Raw genomic sequence first — 14,529 nt, forward strand, 5'->3', positions numbered from 1 at the left:
TCAATTACTTGCTCAAGTACTGTTTAATTGATTTTGCGTACTGTTCCAACATTCAATTAATGGCCTAATTACAAAGATTTCGGTGCAGGCAAACCGCAGTAAGTGTAGGGTGCTAGACAGTAGTTACTGTTGCTGAGTGAAACTGGAATTACTTGTGGGATTTAGTAATCAGCAAATATTGAAGTAAAATCGCTGGGCTTGGAGAGTTTTGATTGCAAATTCCTGTAAAAGGTAATTCATACACTTTTCTACTGCATGTCTGATTATTCTAAGACTTGTTTTATAACTGTTGGGTCAGCTGAATGTGAAATCTTGAAGTTGTTTAATGCTTGAAAGTTTAAGCGTGCTACCGGAGAAAAATAAAAGTTTAAATCACTTTTCAAACTTTCTATCGCCTATTCTTCACCAGATATGTTATTTTTGGTTAACGATGTAATCGTGTTTGGAATTTATGGGCGCAAAGGCTTACATAGCTTTGTGGAAAGTCTGATATGGCAATCTTTGTACCAATGTTTAAATAGCTTGCAGGCCTGAGGGACCACACCTCGGACTTTGCGCTGCAAGATTTCATTTAGCATATTTGGAAGAGCCAAGATATGACGCTTGCGGTCTTTCTGTTCTTTAGACCATGACATGATCGTTTAATGTACCATCGAGCCCAGGAAATAGCTGAGTCGTTCGTGCGTTACGACCTAGCTTTCGAAGCTGGTTGAAACTTGAAACTACATTTATTTACCTGAAAACTAATCTGTTATGATTGTGTTGAGTTATGAGATATAAATTCGATTTTCTGGGTAAATTGCTAAGTCCTGTCGGTTTTATATCAACGTTTAAATTGCATACAATTAGAATAACCCAATCCATTGACTCCAAAACTGCTTAATGCTTGTTTTAAGTTCTTCTTTCGGCAGAAAGTGCAGGTAGCGAAGCGTAATAAGTGAAACTTTACTGTTTTCAGTATAAACGCCGGTCCACTGCCACAAATCGTCCTTTTACTCATTGAGGCAATTACCGTATAGTGTAGGTGGTACAATTTTTGTAAACAGATCTTTATCTTATGTGCTGTGTTATTGTTCAATTAATGCCTTGAAATTTTATAACGACTTCGTTTTCGACTTTATACATCGGACTTTTTATCCAATCTTCTGAGATGTGACATGGTGCTTTTTATAGGTTTGTGCTATGTAATGGTAATTGCGGTAAAGGGTCCATATATAGGTTATAGGTTTATACGATAAGTGTATTTTATATGAACACTGCGTTTTACCAGATTCGTATTTACTACATATTTAACGATCTTTGCGATGTACAGTGTTTACGTGACTCTTTTAGACGTCGATAGTGCTAATTTTTATTAGTATTTCTGCAGGCATCTCTGTTACAATTTTACAACATGTTAGATATTTGTGAACTTCCTAATGATATTAAGTTGCATAGGGTTGTGGGTGTTTAAGTTGCCTTTGTCATGAAATTGATAAAAATCCCTTGTACTTTTGTTACAACCGAGAAAACAGATTTTACTATTTAAACCCTTTTTCGAATGCGTCATCACCGTAAAAAGGGCTCGATTGTTTAGGCTTGGGTGTACGTTTACACTTACCTTGAAGTAGAAGATCCGCTGTATTGACTAATTCTTGACAATGGGCTCATTCTTTTATGCTATTTGAAGAGGATAATAGTCGTCCTCTTTCACCACTAATGATTTAAAGGGATGACGGCCATTGTTTAACGGGGTTACTTGCAATAACAAGCGCATTGTTATGATCTAAAACACTTTGGCCAGGTTTTAAAAGGATTTGAAATTATCAAAGTCGGCCATACAATCTCCCAATTATTCAGGGGCGTCACGATGTTAATCATGCAAGACTTGCACGTGCATTGGGTGTAGACCTTATATAAACAAAATAAAGGTTTACCTGTGCTTTGTATTCAAAATTATTATGCCGTATTAGCAAGCAGAGCCCGCTTTTAGTTGTTGTTTTAGATGCGAACTCTAGATAAATATTGCTCGCCCCGCTTACTTGCTTGTCATGTCATTTTGATAATTTTTATTTAAAAAAAGTGTTCAATATCACTCAACTCATGCGTACCATGTAATTAACCACTTCATAACGCAGAAGGCAGTAGTTTTAGCGTTCAACGTACGAATGTTTTTCACATAAACTTGTCTGTTTTTAGATAACATTTTTAGTAAACATACCGAAGAATCCCTTGCTACCTCTTTAGGAAGTAAAGTGTTTGTTGTGCAATTTTTGAAATGTCTTTGCCTTGAACACGTTTCCTGTATTCGCATGTTATTTTGTATATTATTTTCCCACGCAACACCTGACATGTCGTTCACTGTTCACTGCCAATAGGGTTAAAAGCGCCTTTCGCTTGCCGCTGTAGCTTGTCGTGGTAAAATGTCAGCTACTTTTTAATATGCCAAAATAAGCAATTGTCACCCCAGACTGAAGTGCATCACCAAGTACTCATGCCGTAGTTACGCTTTTCCTAGTAAAACTACAATATAGTTCTATCTATATAATCACCTATCTAACTATGCGATTACAAGTATTTTCGTGTCTTTTTACTGCATTACTTTTTTGAAATTATGGTATGTTTTAACGTAGATAAAAGCCATGAGCTAAGTTACGGCATTGTAACTTTATGGTGTTGATATTTTCAAATAAATGATATGTGCTGTTAAATTTGATAGCCTCAAGTGTGATATAATTTTACAAATTTTTAAGTTGCAGGTTAGATACAAAAACGTTATTTCCAATTTTTTTGCAATGTACAATCTTGTTTAAACATGTTTTTGTTAACGAAAACAAGGAAAAAGGATAATTTTAAACAATGATGGTTTTGTTAGGGGTTAGCCAGACATCTCATTTTGCGACAATAACGTTTTAACTTCCTCTACAGGGCGCCAGCAAGTTACATTTCGCTGATCGTCTGAGTGTGCAAAGTCATTCAGCTGGCAATTCAAGCCTAGAAATCCGGGAACTTCAGGCGACTGACGCTGGCACTTATCGTTGTGTGGCCAACAACAACGCTGGAAAAGCATCTTGTTCCGTCGAGTTAATACTTACAGGTTAGTTCTTCCGCATCAAATGACATTCGATAAATAAAACTTTAAACTTGTCATTTAAGAATGAATGTTAATTGCAATGAGTTTAATCTATGGAGCTTAAGCATAAAAACTGGTAATTTGTTACATCAGTCTTGTGGCTACACAGCGATATAATACGAAGCGCAGCGCCGAAAAATACCATTTTAAAAGTGTCGTAAGTATTACTTTGTCTTGGAAAGAGCAGCAATGCAAAGCATTCCTTTCAACGTTTAGCGAAAGAATCTAGTACCCAAATGGCCAGTGACAGACCACCCAAGTTTACACAAGCTCTTAGACCTGCAGACGCTCGGGCTGGAGACCGGGTGAAGTTCGAATGCAAAGTAGATGGAAGACCGAAGCCCACTGTGGTCTGGGAAAAGGTACATAATTGTCCGCTTTTCTTGTGTACTGCAGTTTAACCTGTTTTCTGTCGTTTGTGTCAGTGTGATATCTTTGTAACACTGGACAAGAAATTTACATCTGAAAATGCGACCTTTTGCGAACACCGCACATACCCTACTACTCAAAGCATAAGCAATTGTGTGAAGTGGTAAGCGCCCGACAAAGGCGGGTGCCTCGCAAAAAGACCATTATGTTCAAAACAAACATAAATTGATTCCCGTGTCACTAAAAGATGTCATCTTTCGCTGTTCTACAGAAGGGCCACTAATTCCGTGGTGTGTAACAATCAACTTGTTGTTTACAGGATAGATTTCACCTATAGTCCCAGTTGAATGTTTATAAAAAAACTTCAATACATTTCATTGAGAGCGCCCCGCTCCATTCTTTGTGTTGACAGAAGTCTAACTTTGCGACTTAAAGTTTTATTACTCCTGTCAGACAAAAATTAGGACATTGTTATTGTTATTTTCGGCAAATATTGAAAACGTTAGCCCTGCATATCACAACAAATTTCTCCTCCCATGAACAGACCCTAATTATCTTGTTTGGGGTAGCTTGGTTATGACGCACATGCATGTCGTTTAAGCGGGTAATGACCAAAGAAAACGGGCGGCGTCTTGTTGATCTTGATTGTAAACGCGTGTGTTATTTTACGCATCATTCCACGCTAACGTTAATAAGCTTGCTTCTAAATACAACTACAATACCGAGGTTCAATCATTTGCCCGAGTGGGTCAAGGTGGGTCAGGAGTTTATTAAAGAAACATTAGGCCACCAAGTTGAAATGCTTGATCAAAATATGAACTGCGGTATATGGCGGCCATTACTTATAGCCACGTAATGGCTTTGGTAGCTTTGCACAGTAAGGATTGCATGCCTTGGCTAGCTTGTTGTAGCACAAAGTGTTGTGTTTCCTTAAATTAGTAGGTTTCATGTTCATATATGGTGTCGCTGGTCACTGTTGTTTTCCTTGACTTTCTGACAAATTCGTAAACTGAGGTTAGCTTGCTACGTAAGAGCACCACGATTCCAGTCAATGAGTCACGTAATTGACAGAGGTTACAGTTGAAAGGTTATCGGCCTATACAAGGTTAGGCCTAGACCTAGCCTGTACAGTGTACACCACGACATCTTAGCATTCTAAGTCATCCGGGCAAAAAACGAAAAACGGGCGGTTCTGATAAAAAAAGTACGGTTTCCTGAACAGCGTACAGCCCCCAAACTCGCTGAGCGATTTTTAAACAGTTGCGGAATATTTCTTTTTTCTCCCCCAATTCAAGCGTGACAATTGCTCAGGACTCCGTCTTAACTCTCATACGCTAGTTTGCTGACTTACGCATTGGAATTCGCCGAATTACCGTTGTGTACACAACGCGCGTCACGGCTATGGTAAACTTCAGAAAAAGTATGGACAAAATGAATGTTAAAAGCAGTTTACTGATTGTGCCTTAAAGATCTTGCACTTGAACAAGGCTATTAAAACATGCCTTTAAATCCTGGAGATTTTTTGCGTTATCGTTCCGCTTAACCCAAGTCGTCTCCGCTTTCGAATCCGCATCGTTTAAATCGTTGAAAGCGAATGAACCGCAAAAGCAGCCTTTACCAAGTCCTATTCTGATGACAAACCATGACCACTGCTTTTCGGCTGAATGGACACTTAGCGCAAAAAATCATTTGTTTGTGAGATATCCGACAGCTAGCTGGATGCGAAATTAGCTGTACGGACGCAATCGTCCGAGTTAAATGCGTTATGTTAGGATTAGATGCAAATGCAATGTTTGTGAAATTTTAAAGAGATTTACGCTATTTAGCTTATCTGAAGATCGTTGTTGCACGCTTTTAAACTTGATTTGTCAAACTCTTGTACCCCCGTTAAGGGCATTTCAATCCCATCTAAGCGTTTTCAAAAGCTTTTGAACAGACAAGAACTCCACACTCGACTTGGAACTTTACATTTTCGACATTAAGACAGGTTTAAACTGATGTGATTACCGAGACAAATTGAACAGGTTCATCTCATGGCAAGGGAGAAAATACAGTTTAAAAATAATCGCCAGAAATATTTTTACTTGGCCCTGAAAAACGTGATAGGTTAAAACGTTAAAGAGTGATGAAAGCCGAAGAGAAATACTGCGCCGACTCGTAACCCGTAAGATGTCATAAACTGACGAAAAGTATATAGCTGGCTTAAAAATACAGATAACCCTGGTCAGAGCAGTCAACTGATTCTGATTGCCCGGGTTTAACCTGGACTGACGTAGGATCTAGGAACCAGGTCGCTGCAAATCGCACCCCCTGACAATGAGAGATTCTCGAATTAGTGATTGGAATCTACCTTCGTTGCTATGTACGCTTCACCCTCCATACATCGCGTTTTATTGATTTAAGATAATATCGAAAGTTTATGCGATTTTAGGTGATATTGATGAAGATAATCCAAGCGTCTAATTCTTGTATAAGCAGTTTGTAATGCGTTTTAAACTTAACCGTTTTTGAACCTCTAGTTTCCAAGTTCGTACCAATAAAGGTCTTGTACCCATATAGCCATCATTCCGTATTACAATCAGCATTAAAGTCGTACGTATCCTTCCCTCAAACACTGTCGTCAAGTATTCCTCAGCTCCTGTTAGATACATAACGATGACAACAACTTATACCGTGTATTGGCAAACATTGACTTCGCTATCTCTTCCGCTAAAACTAATAATTATCCGTTGACGTAGAAACCATAAACCACAGACCATGAGAGATTAAATTGCTCAGACCGTTTTGGAAATCCTCTCCTCCGACACAAAGCTCGATTTCAACATGCCCAAGATTTAAGCTACATTTTGTGGTTAGATATCAGCGATAAAGTTTGTATGAGCTAAGACTGTGTTGTACTAAGGTAGTGCTGTTAGATCGATGTGCAGTGAAAGTTACCGAGGCTGGCCGTACGAGCCTGTGTTTTGGACCGCCCCTGTGTACAAGGTAGGTGTGCAATTACTTACATCCAGATGGGGTTTACAAATTACGACGATCATACTCAGAAAGTTTTTTGCCGAATATTATCGCGGCATTTCGTTTACGAAGGCGCTTTGACTATTATACGAATGCTGATGTATATATAGTTATCAAAGTCACGAATTAAGCGCTTCGAATTCACGGTGAAATGTGATGAGCATTGAGAAAAGTAGAAGATGATGTTGTTTGGTGAGCAAGCCGCGGTCTCAATTCGTCACAGTTGACAAAGTCAGTCTCTTGGCTGCGACTGTGATACCGGATGATATCCCAAGTAGAGTACGCGTTCAAAAGATTGCTATATTTTCTTCTATCTTTAAATAGCAGCGTTTGATTATTTTTAACGCTACGGTTTTATTTAAGGCGTGATATACAGCCCAAAGTTTTATGTGAGCCGCTGTTTTATCAGTCTCTGTTTATTGCCTGTTTAACTAAGGCTCCAATTGCCTAACCGCCGTTAGCATTCCACTTGGGCATATTTGCTGTACCAGCAGCCCTGCGGTAAAAGTTTGCTCAAACGATAATTAAAACGCTCTGCAAATTCACGATTTAACTGAAAACTCAACAAGAGAATTTGACCGCTTAAGGTTTTTCTAACATTTTGGAACGACACGATCGGTCTTCCGAACAGACCGACGCTGTTTGTTCGTGTGCTTAAGTTTTTCTGACGTCAAACCGGGATTAAGGGGCTCATCAAGTATTGTTTGCAATTTATAAGATATCATGTTACAGTTGGATAGCTGCAGGAAGTGGAACGCTATGCTGGGCTTAAGTATGCGGAGTTGCACGTAAGAAGATAGCGAAAACGATTGACAAATTCCGTCAACAATTGGGGAATTTTCTTAGTGTCGGCGCTTGAGCGTTACAAAGCGTTAAATACCTGTCTAATGAATCACTAAATATCATTTATCAAAACAAAGCCGCCCGAACAAAACGTTGGGAAAGTTTTGATTTCGTGAAAGGCTACGGTGCTAGCGCTCTGATTATGATATGCAATGAGCCACAGTTGTAACAATAGCGAAGGTTCGCACGCTCGTTGAATATGGGAACTGTTTTCGAAATGCCTTATTAGTGCCGGAAAGGTAATTATTTTCACGATCTCGTCAGTCTTAATTGCAGTTAGTAAATTGTCCAAACAAGGCTAGATTGTTCGCTGGTATTTAATCGTCAGGCCACAAATGTTGACAATTATACGCTTGAAAGCGGACAAAGCAGGAATCTTGAACAAGATGTAATAGGCATTAAGACAAAACTCGTCTTTTTTTGAGCGCATGACTCACGGATGATTATGGCTTTACGTTGCTCGGAGCGAATTTCTCGCCCAGAGAAGAACTTTTTCCATATTTGGGCTTTGTCACGCATGACTTTCTGCGCACTGGTTCGGACAAAAACGTTAATTTCAGCTGGAAGAGTAACTTCGCTTTCACTTCGCAAATAGCCAGCTTGAAAGAGGGTCCCCGCAATTCTGGCAGCGGTATTCAGAAGTGTTTTTTTTTTTTCAAGTCTAGTTTAGATTAACCGGAGAAGAACACACACTTCAAAAACAATTCGTTAAAATTTGACTTCTGTTTAATTCGAATCTTGGTCAAAATTTAATTCTTTGTTTTTTGGGAGGTTTCAATTTTAGGAGAGCAATGTTGTGGACAGTCCGTATTTTGCTCGCGTGTTTTACTGTAAATCGATACTTCTAAAAAGAACGCTTCTGAGCTCCAACACACATCGCTATAAAAGAAGTATTGTCAGTAATCATATATGTGTGGAACAAACTATCAGATATTTAAGTCAGTAAACTAAACTTTGATTTGCGTCATGAAAGTGCGAATTAGTTAATCATCTACACAACGGATTTCCTGTAATTGCACGTCGGAATGGTTTTGCTAAAGCAAAGTTTTATCCAATTATTATAGGTAAAATTTATTTCATCCAGGCAGAAAAATAGATATATTGTAGCTAGTTGGTGTTTCTACCGTATTTCGGTGTATCTGGTATTATTACGATTGTTGCTCCACCTAATACGCAACGAATTAGACATTCTCCACAAAACGATGGGGCAATTGTCCCCCACACGATTGACAGAAACCGACGCTTTCACTAAACTACTCGATTCTTGAAGGTGCGAGGCGTTAACAAATTCCTGGAGAAATGCCGCAATGACAGATAAGGCCGCGGATTGAACGAAAACTTCGATTCCAAATGACGTTCAGCCTGAAATTACTTGCCACTTCGCCTACGAAAAATTTTGATGTCTTATTTACTGATGCAGACAGACCGTGAAAAAACGTTTGTGGGGCGTTTTCAGCCGCTGCGCTGTGTTGGAGAGAAAATAATTTTCTTACTCTAAAGAAGATTATAAATTTAATAGGATTTTCGGCGTTCCACGGTTTTGTTCGGTAATGTGGTCTTCGTCAAAGTAAGAAAGTATGTTTAAATCAGGAAAAACGATTAACACGATAGCTTGCGGTTCACCGCCTTGATCGAGCTCTTGCGTGCCCGCTGAATAGGTTAATATCCTGCTGTTTGCCTGTTGTCATAAACATTTACATGCTAGTAAGAATTCCAAAAAAGTTAACTATAAATAAACTGTTCTTAGCTCCATTATCGTGTTAAACACATCCAAATTTATGATCTACACACGCATTTTGCACAAAAAATAAGTACTGTTTTGTAAACGAGAAAATTAAAACTATCAAAAATTACTATGAACAAATGCAAAATGTAAACTTTGATCAAAGATTTCGCTCGCAGCCGGAAATTGTTTTTGCAATCGAGATGCATTTGTAGCCCTACCTCTTGTCTTGTTTAATGAAAAATGATGCCTTGCGCTTAATGTCGCCAAGGACGCTATCTTTTTCACCTTCCTCTTGTTTACAGGACGGCAAGGTAGTGTCTGCATCGAGCAGAATTAGGATTATGGAAGTATATGGCACGCACAGCCTATTGATATCGCGTGTCGAACATACAGACAACGGCGTATACTCCCTGACCGCTTCGAACCATATCGGCTCTGATTCCTGTTCTGCTCAACTACACGTCCAAGGTAAGAGCAGATTCATGTTTGTATAATCCCATTTCGGGACTTCTTGTTTGCCTGCTGCCAAGATTAGTTTAACTAGAGGTCAGGCTGCGACGACTTGAATATCTTTATCTGCTAATAATCTTTGTAGGGTGTGGCAAAGGATATGTCGAAATTCGATTGAATTATAACGCTCGTTCTTTTTTCTGTCATCTCACTGACTGGCTCGCAGAAGAATAAACCTATTTGCATTCCGACTTTAGGTTGTTCGGACTGTTCGAAATAAATTTATGTTGTTATTTTATGATATCTTTAAGGAAGTTAAAAGTGGAGAGTAACGCAGCGGAAATAATTCAAACTTTCAAGCAACTAGCATTTTAGAGTAATTGAGTGTAATTTTTGTTCGTGTTAAATTTAACTATTATCTGTTAGAATGATTGTCAACATTTAAATAAGACGAAGTGCAGTTGCACGCCGCGCATATCCGCTAATCCAGTTATTTTCTATATAGCCTGCGCGAATTATTATTGCATTTTTTAGCTTCTTAAAATACCAAAGTTCGCCACGTTTTCGTCGAATGCGTTCGTGCGGTGTTACCGAGCTCTTCTAGGTATAGGGCTAATCTGGCTTAATTACTAGTCTTTTAGCACGTAGCAATCCAAACTGGGGCCATGTACGATGTATTTAGATTGATAAGATATAATTTTTGAAGAGTTGGTCCCGTTCGTTTTTTGCTTTGCTTGCAGTGCAACCAGTTGCCTGAACGCTTCTCCCAAGTCGTGTAATCGCCGAAGAATTTCAGCTATGTGCTCTTCTAGCCTAATTTTCGAGATCTGACCTTTCTTGGTTATCCTGTGCGCGTCTGAAATTCATGTATTGACTGTCTGTGTTTACCAAGCTTCGGCCGTTCGCAGTCGTTTTGCGGTCGTTCTTTGTGCCTTGGGCTTTGACGACAGTATACTGACATTGTGCGTTGCTTTCACAACAAAAATGAACAGATGAAAAGCTGCTAGCGTGAGCAACAGGTTCTTAAAAATATTTATAGAACAGCTAGACCTACTCAATTCTTTTGTCACAAGTTATGGAAGAAAAGTTGTTCAAAGAGGCTTAAGTAACTTTTTCAGTTCCGTCGCATTGTTTTTGCCGCAAAATCAATTAGCAAAATCAGCTGTGTTTTTTGTGGATAGAGATATGATGAACTTAGCATTATAGCTTTGTCTCATTTGATGTAGATATGTCTTCTCGTGGCTCCTCCAACAGTCAGCTTTCTGGTTATGGCATCGCGACATCGGGACACAGTAGTCCTGCCTCCAACGTGAGTTCTCCATCCATATCGCCGAAGCTGGGAAGAGCTGCAGCATCCCGTCTTGTGTCCGGTAGTGTGTCTCCTTTTGGAGCAAAATCTCCGACCGGAAGGGGAGGCACTGGTGGCGGAGGAAATCCTCCAAGAAGACGCGGACCTGGATTTATCCTAAGACCTCGACCTCAAACCGTGGCCTCAGGAGAAAGGTTGACAGTGTTTTTTTTCCATGATCGATGCTTGTGATTGTGAAGTTTTTGAATTTACAAAGTAACTGTTAATGATTCTTTGCAGATATTTATGTGCGGATGCGTAGAAATTGGTTTAAACCAACTCTTCGCTTTTGATCATTTTCATCGTCTTCTGATCTTCTATATTTTTTTGCTTCTCTTTTTATGTTGGAAATCTCTTCACTGTATATTTCCCCTTTGCTTTTCCTTCAGAATGCCAGAACGGTCATATTTGTTATATTTTTAAACTTATCTTTTGAAATTTGTAAGATTCATATATCTCTATCTGTTGTTGAAATAAGAAATTTTCTTTACAGTCTTTGCCTGAAGTGCACCTTGCTCGGTCACCCGAAGCCAACGGTTACTTGGGAGAAAGATGGCGAGCTTGTGGACGACGACAAGACAGACGGCCACATCCAGACTCGAATCGATGGAAACGATTATTACCTTGAAATCGAGCAATGCAGCTCGGACGATGCTGGAAAATATGCGGTTACTGCTAGAAATTCGCTGGGAAAACAGACCGCTGCAGTGGCAGTGACTGTAACAGGTGGGCACTGCATTTCCTGGCTGATTTAATAAAACTCGTTAAACGTAGCGTAACTATAGCATTTGCTATCATGCAGCATGCTCTTGGTTTAATTGTTGTTCAAGTTAAACGTCATAAAGTAATATAGAAACGGACTGTCGTTTGACCCGTTGGCAGTTGGTATGCAGTTTTTTTCTTGTGTTTTGTCATCTCTTAGCTTGCTTTGCTGTTTGTAAGAATACTTTCATGTCTGGTTATGCTTTTGTAGCATAAAATGAAACCAAAATAATTTTAATGTATTACAACATGCGAATTTACTAAACGTTTTTTTTTCATTAATTTATTTCAGGAGCGAAAATGGGAAATGGAACCAATCAACCCAAGACGACGAAAGCAAACAACGTATCCTACAACTCTAATGCCAACACCAACACCAACGCAAATAACAACGCACAGAGACATGATGATAGTTATAACAATCGCTATAACAGTCGGACATCCGAAGATGAGCGAAAACCTGCCCGGGCTACTGAACTAATTTTGCCGCTCAATTTGAAACCGGACGACGGCAAAGAATCGCCGACTGGCTCGATATCATCGACAGTATCGTCGCATTCGCGGATCTCAACTACATCGTCGCGATCAAACACTTCTTCAAAACATGACATCGATCAGGACGATGAACCTCACCGGACAAGCAGCAGATCAAGCTGGCGGAGATCGAACATAGTTGCCCCGACCTTCCTTCGTAGGTTATCAAGCACCCAAGTGCTAGAAGGTCAGAACACCTCTTTCCACCATCCGACGTCTCTTAAATACTTCTTCCACCGATCATTGCCACTTTTAAATCTTCTTTTGCCATTTCCTCCAGGTGAGGAACTCCTCCTTCAATGCGAAGTTTCTGGAGAGCCAGATCCGAGAATGTCGTGGCTGAGGAACGGCATAGAGGTTGGGATCGATGAGGATGAAGTGTTCACATCCTTCAGAAACGGCGTGGCTAGGTTGAGACTGAGAGACGTCCATTCTCGCCACGCTGGTGAATACGTATGCAAAGCTCACAACGAGGCTGGTACTGTTCAATGCAGTAGCCGCGTAACCATTAAAGGTAAACGAATTTGCCGGTGTATCGGTGCTTTAATATTGTGAAACTGACCACATCAGCGTGCGATAAGTTCTTATTGCCCCAAGCATTTAATACTAACTTGGATAATTAATTGTTACGTTGATAATGGGTAGTGGCAATATTAGTAGTGGATCGAATTTAATAGTTTCAATGCCATTATTTAAGAATTTAGTATGACGTACAGATAAAGAATTTTTATCCATGGTTTTCCCGTTCAATTCTACAGTTAAGAGGGTTCAGTTGAGGCCACATTTCACCAAGTCACCATCGGATGTTCGCGCCACTGAAGGGGAGACTGTGATCATAGAAACGGAAGTGGAAGGTGTGCCTACACCTGAAATAGTGTGGTCATTGGATGGAGAAGAAGTGTCCGGTGCCGACGCTTCATTCATCAACAATCTTGCCAAGTAAGATGGAAAAAAATTATCGTAAATCAGCAAAAAAATAATAATTTGAAAGCATTTTCATTTAAGATGACGTTTTATTCTTATCATAGATAAGCAAAGCAATATTTTAATTGATCAGATTTTAAAATTCACGCACTTAATATTCAGGCTTGTTCTGAGAAATGTAACACCAGCTAGTAGCGGCCAGTACATGTGTAGCGCTCTAAACGCAAGTGGGGAAGACTCAGTTGCCTGCCGAGTGAGAGTCAAACGTATGTATCTCTCTTTATCTCTCTAATGCTACGTGTTCTGCAGTAGAACGCTCTCAGTTACCCTTTAAGCAGGGTGTCCCAGCTGTACCGTAGTTCATAGAACATTACTTTAGTTTCTTACTGGTGCCTTGGAATGTCACTGCCATGTTTTAAATCGAATCAACAGAAAAGAAATTGGATATTCCGCCGGAATTTACTGCGCCTCTTAGCGACATCTCAGTTTCTGAAAGTGATGACGTGTGCTTGAGATGCATGGTTACCGGAATCCCGGAGCCCACGGTAAAGTGGATGTACAACGAGGAGGTAACGATACTTACGGTCTCGACCTATCTTTTACACAGTATGCTGTCACCTGCCATATATACTTACGCTAAAGTTATTGCAATGCTAATGTATAGTTTTTTGGCTTCATTTGCATTTCCATTCACTGGTTTCTTTGCATAATAAGTGGTAAATAAACCTTTATTGATCTTTTAAAAAGCGTGGTGGACTATTTTAAGTACTGCATTTATATATGCCGTACCAATTACTCGCTTATGGCTTAATCCTTCCAAACCCGTTGCTTCTCCAGATTCTCGAAGCCGAAGAAGGTATCGAAATCACTTTCCACGACGGAGTGGCCGCTCTTACATTGGAGCAAGCTACAGAGGAGGACACTGGCTTGTACACCTGCGTTGCTGTTAATCCAGAAGGCCAATCAACCACCACGTGCAAAGTCATGGTTAAAAGTATGTCGTGAAAATTTGCAACGTCGTCATGACTAATCTGTTTTGGCGTTATCATGATTCTGCTATTTTTAGCACGATTCGACTGTTTAAAATAAACCAAGTGGCAGTTAAGTTAAACAAATACCTGCTCCGAGTTATTTGTCATTTAATTTAATTCTTAATTTAAACAACAACTCTTCCACAGCTGCGCCCAAGCCGGAAAAGAAGCTGATTGCAACATCCGCACCCAAGATCACGTCCCCTTTCGACGAATACATTCGAACCCAGGAGGGTGATAGCTTGACACTGGAATGCTCTTACTCTGGTTACCCCGAACCAAAAGTATCTTGGACGGTTAATGACAAGAACGTAGACAACGGCAAAGCATCCTACGAGGTGATAATTTCACTTAACTTTCTAGTTTTTTTGAAGAAAACAAAGGTATCATAAATTGCAATGAATAACAGATCTTG

At 39.7% G+C, this 14,529-nt stretch overlaps 1 protein-coding gene across 6 annotated transcripts in view; it reads left to right on the forward strand.

Annotated features, from left to right (window-relative positions):
• LOC143468285 (myosin light chain kinase, smooth muscle-like) overlaps positions 1–14,529 on the forward strand; it is a 58,098-nt gene that overhangs the window by 23,390 nt on the left and 20,179 nt on the right. For 2 of the 6 annotated variants that reach the window (XM_076965402.1, XM_076965403.1), the window contains 12 exons: positions 2,908–3,076; positions 3,329–3,474; positions 9,368–9,533; positions 10,742–11,018; positions 11,357–11,589; positions 11,918–12,346; positions 12,440–12,673; positions 12,918–13,098; positions 13,246–13,349; positions 13,516–13,652; positions 13,921–14,077; positions 14,262–14,452. In XM_076965402.1, the coding sequence (XP_076821517.1) occupies positions 2,908–3,076; positions 3,329–3,474; positions 9,368–9,533; positions 10,742–11,018; positions 11,357–11,589; positions 11,918–12,346; positions 12,440–12,673; positions 12,918–13,098; positions 13,246–13,349; positions 13,516–13,652; positions 13,921–14,077; positions 14,262–14,452 (2,424 nt within the window). Of the gene's footprint in view, positions 1–70; positions 232–2,907; positions 3,077–3,299; positions 3,475–6,333; positions 6,467–8,256; positions 8,404–9,367; positions 9,534–10,741; positions 11,019–11,356; positions 11,590–11,917; positions 12,347–12,439; positions 12,674–12,917; positions 13,099–13,245; positions 13,350–13,515; positions 13,653–13,920; positions 14,078–14,261; positions 14,453–14,529 lie in introns of those variants that run through there. The other 4 variants (XM_076965405.1, XM_076965404.1, XM_076965406.1 and 1 more) reach the window with 4 other exon arrangements.

The sequence above is a fragment of the Clavelina lepadiformis genome, chromosome 8 (genome assembly GCF_947623445.1).
Source record: "Clavelina lepadiformis chromosome 8, kaClaLepa1.1, whole genome shotgun sequence".
Taxonomy (NCBI): Eukaryota; Metazoa; Chordata; class Ascidiacea; order Aplousobranchia; family Clavelinidae; genus Clavelina; species Clavelina lepadiformis.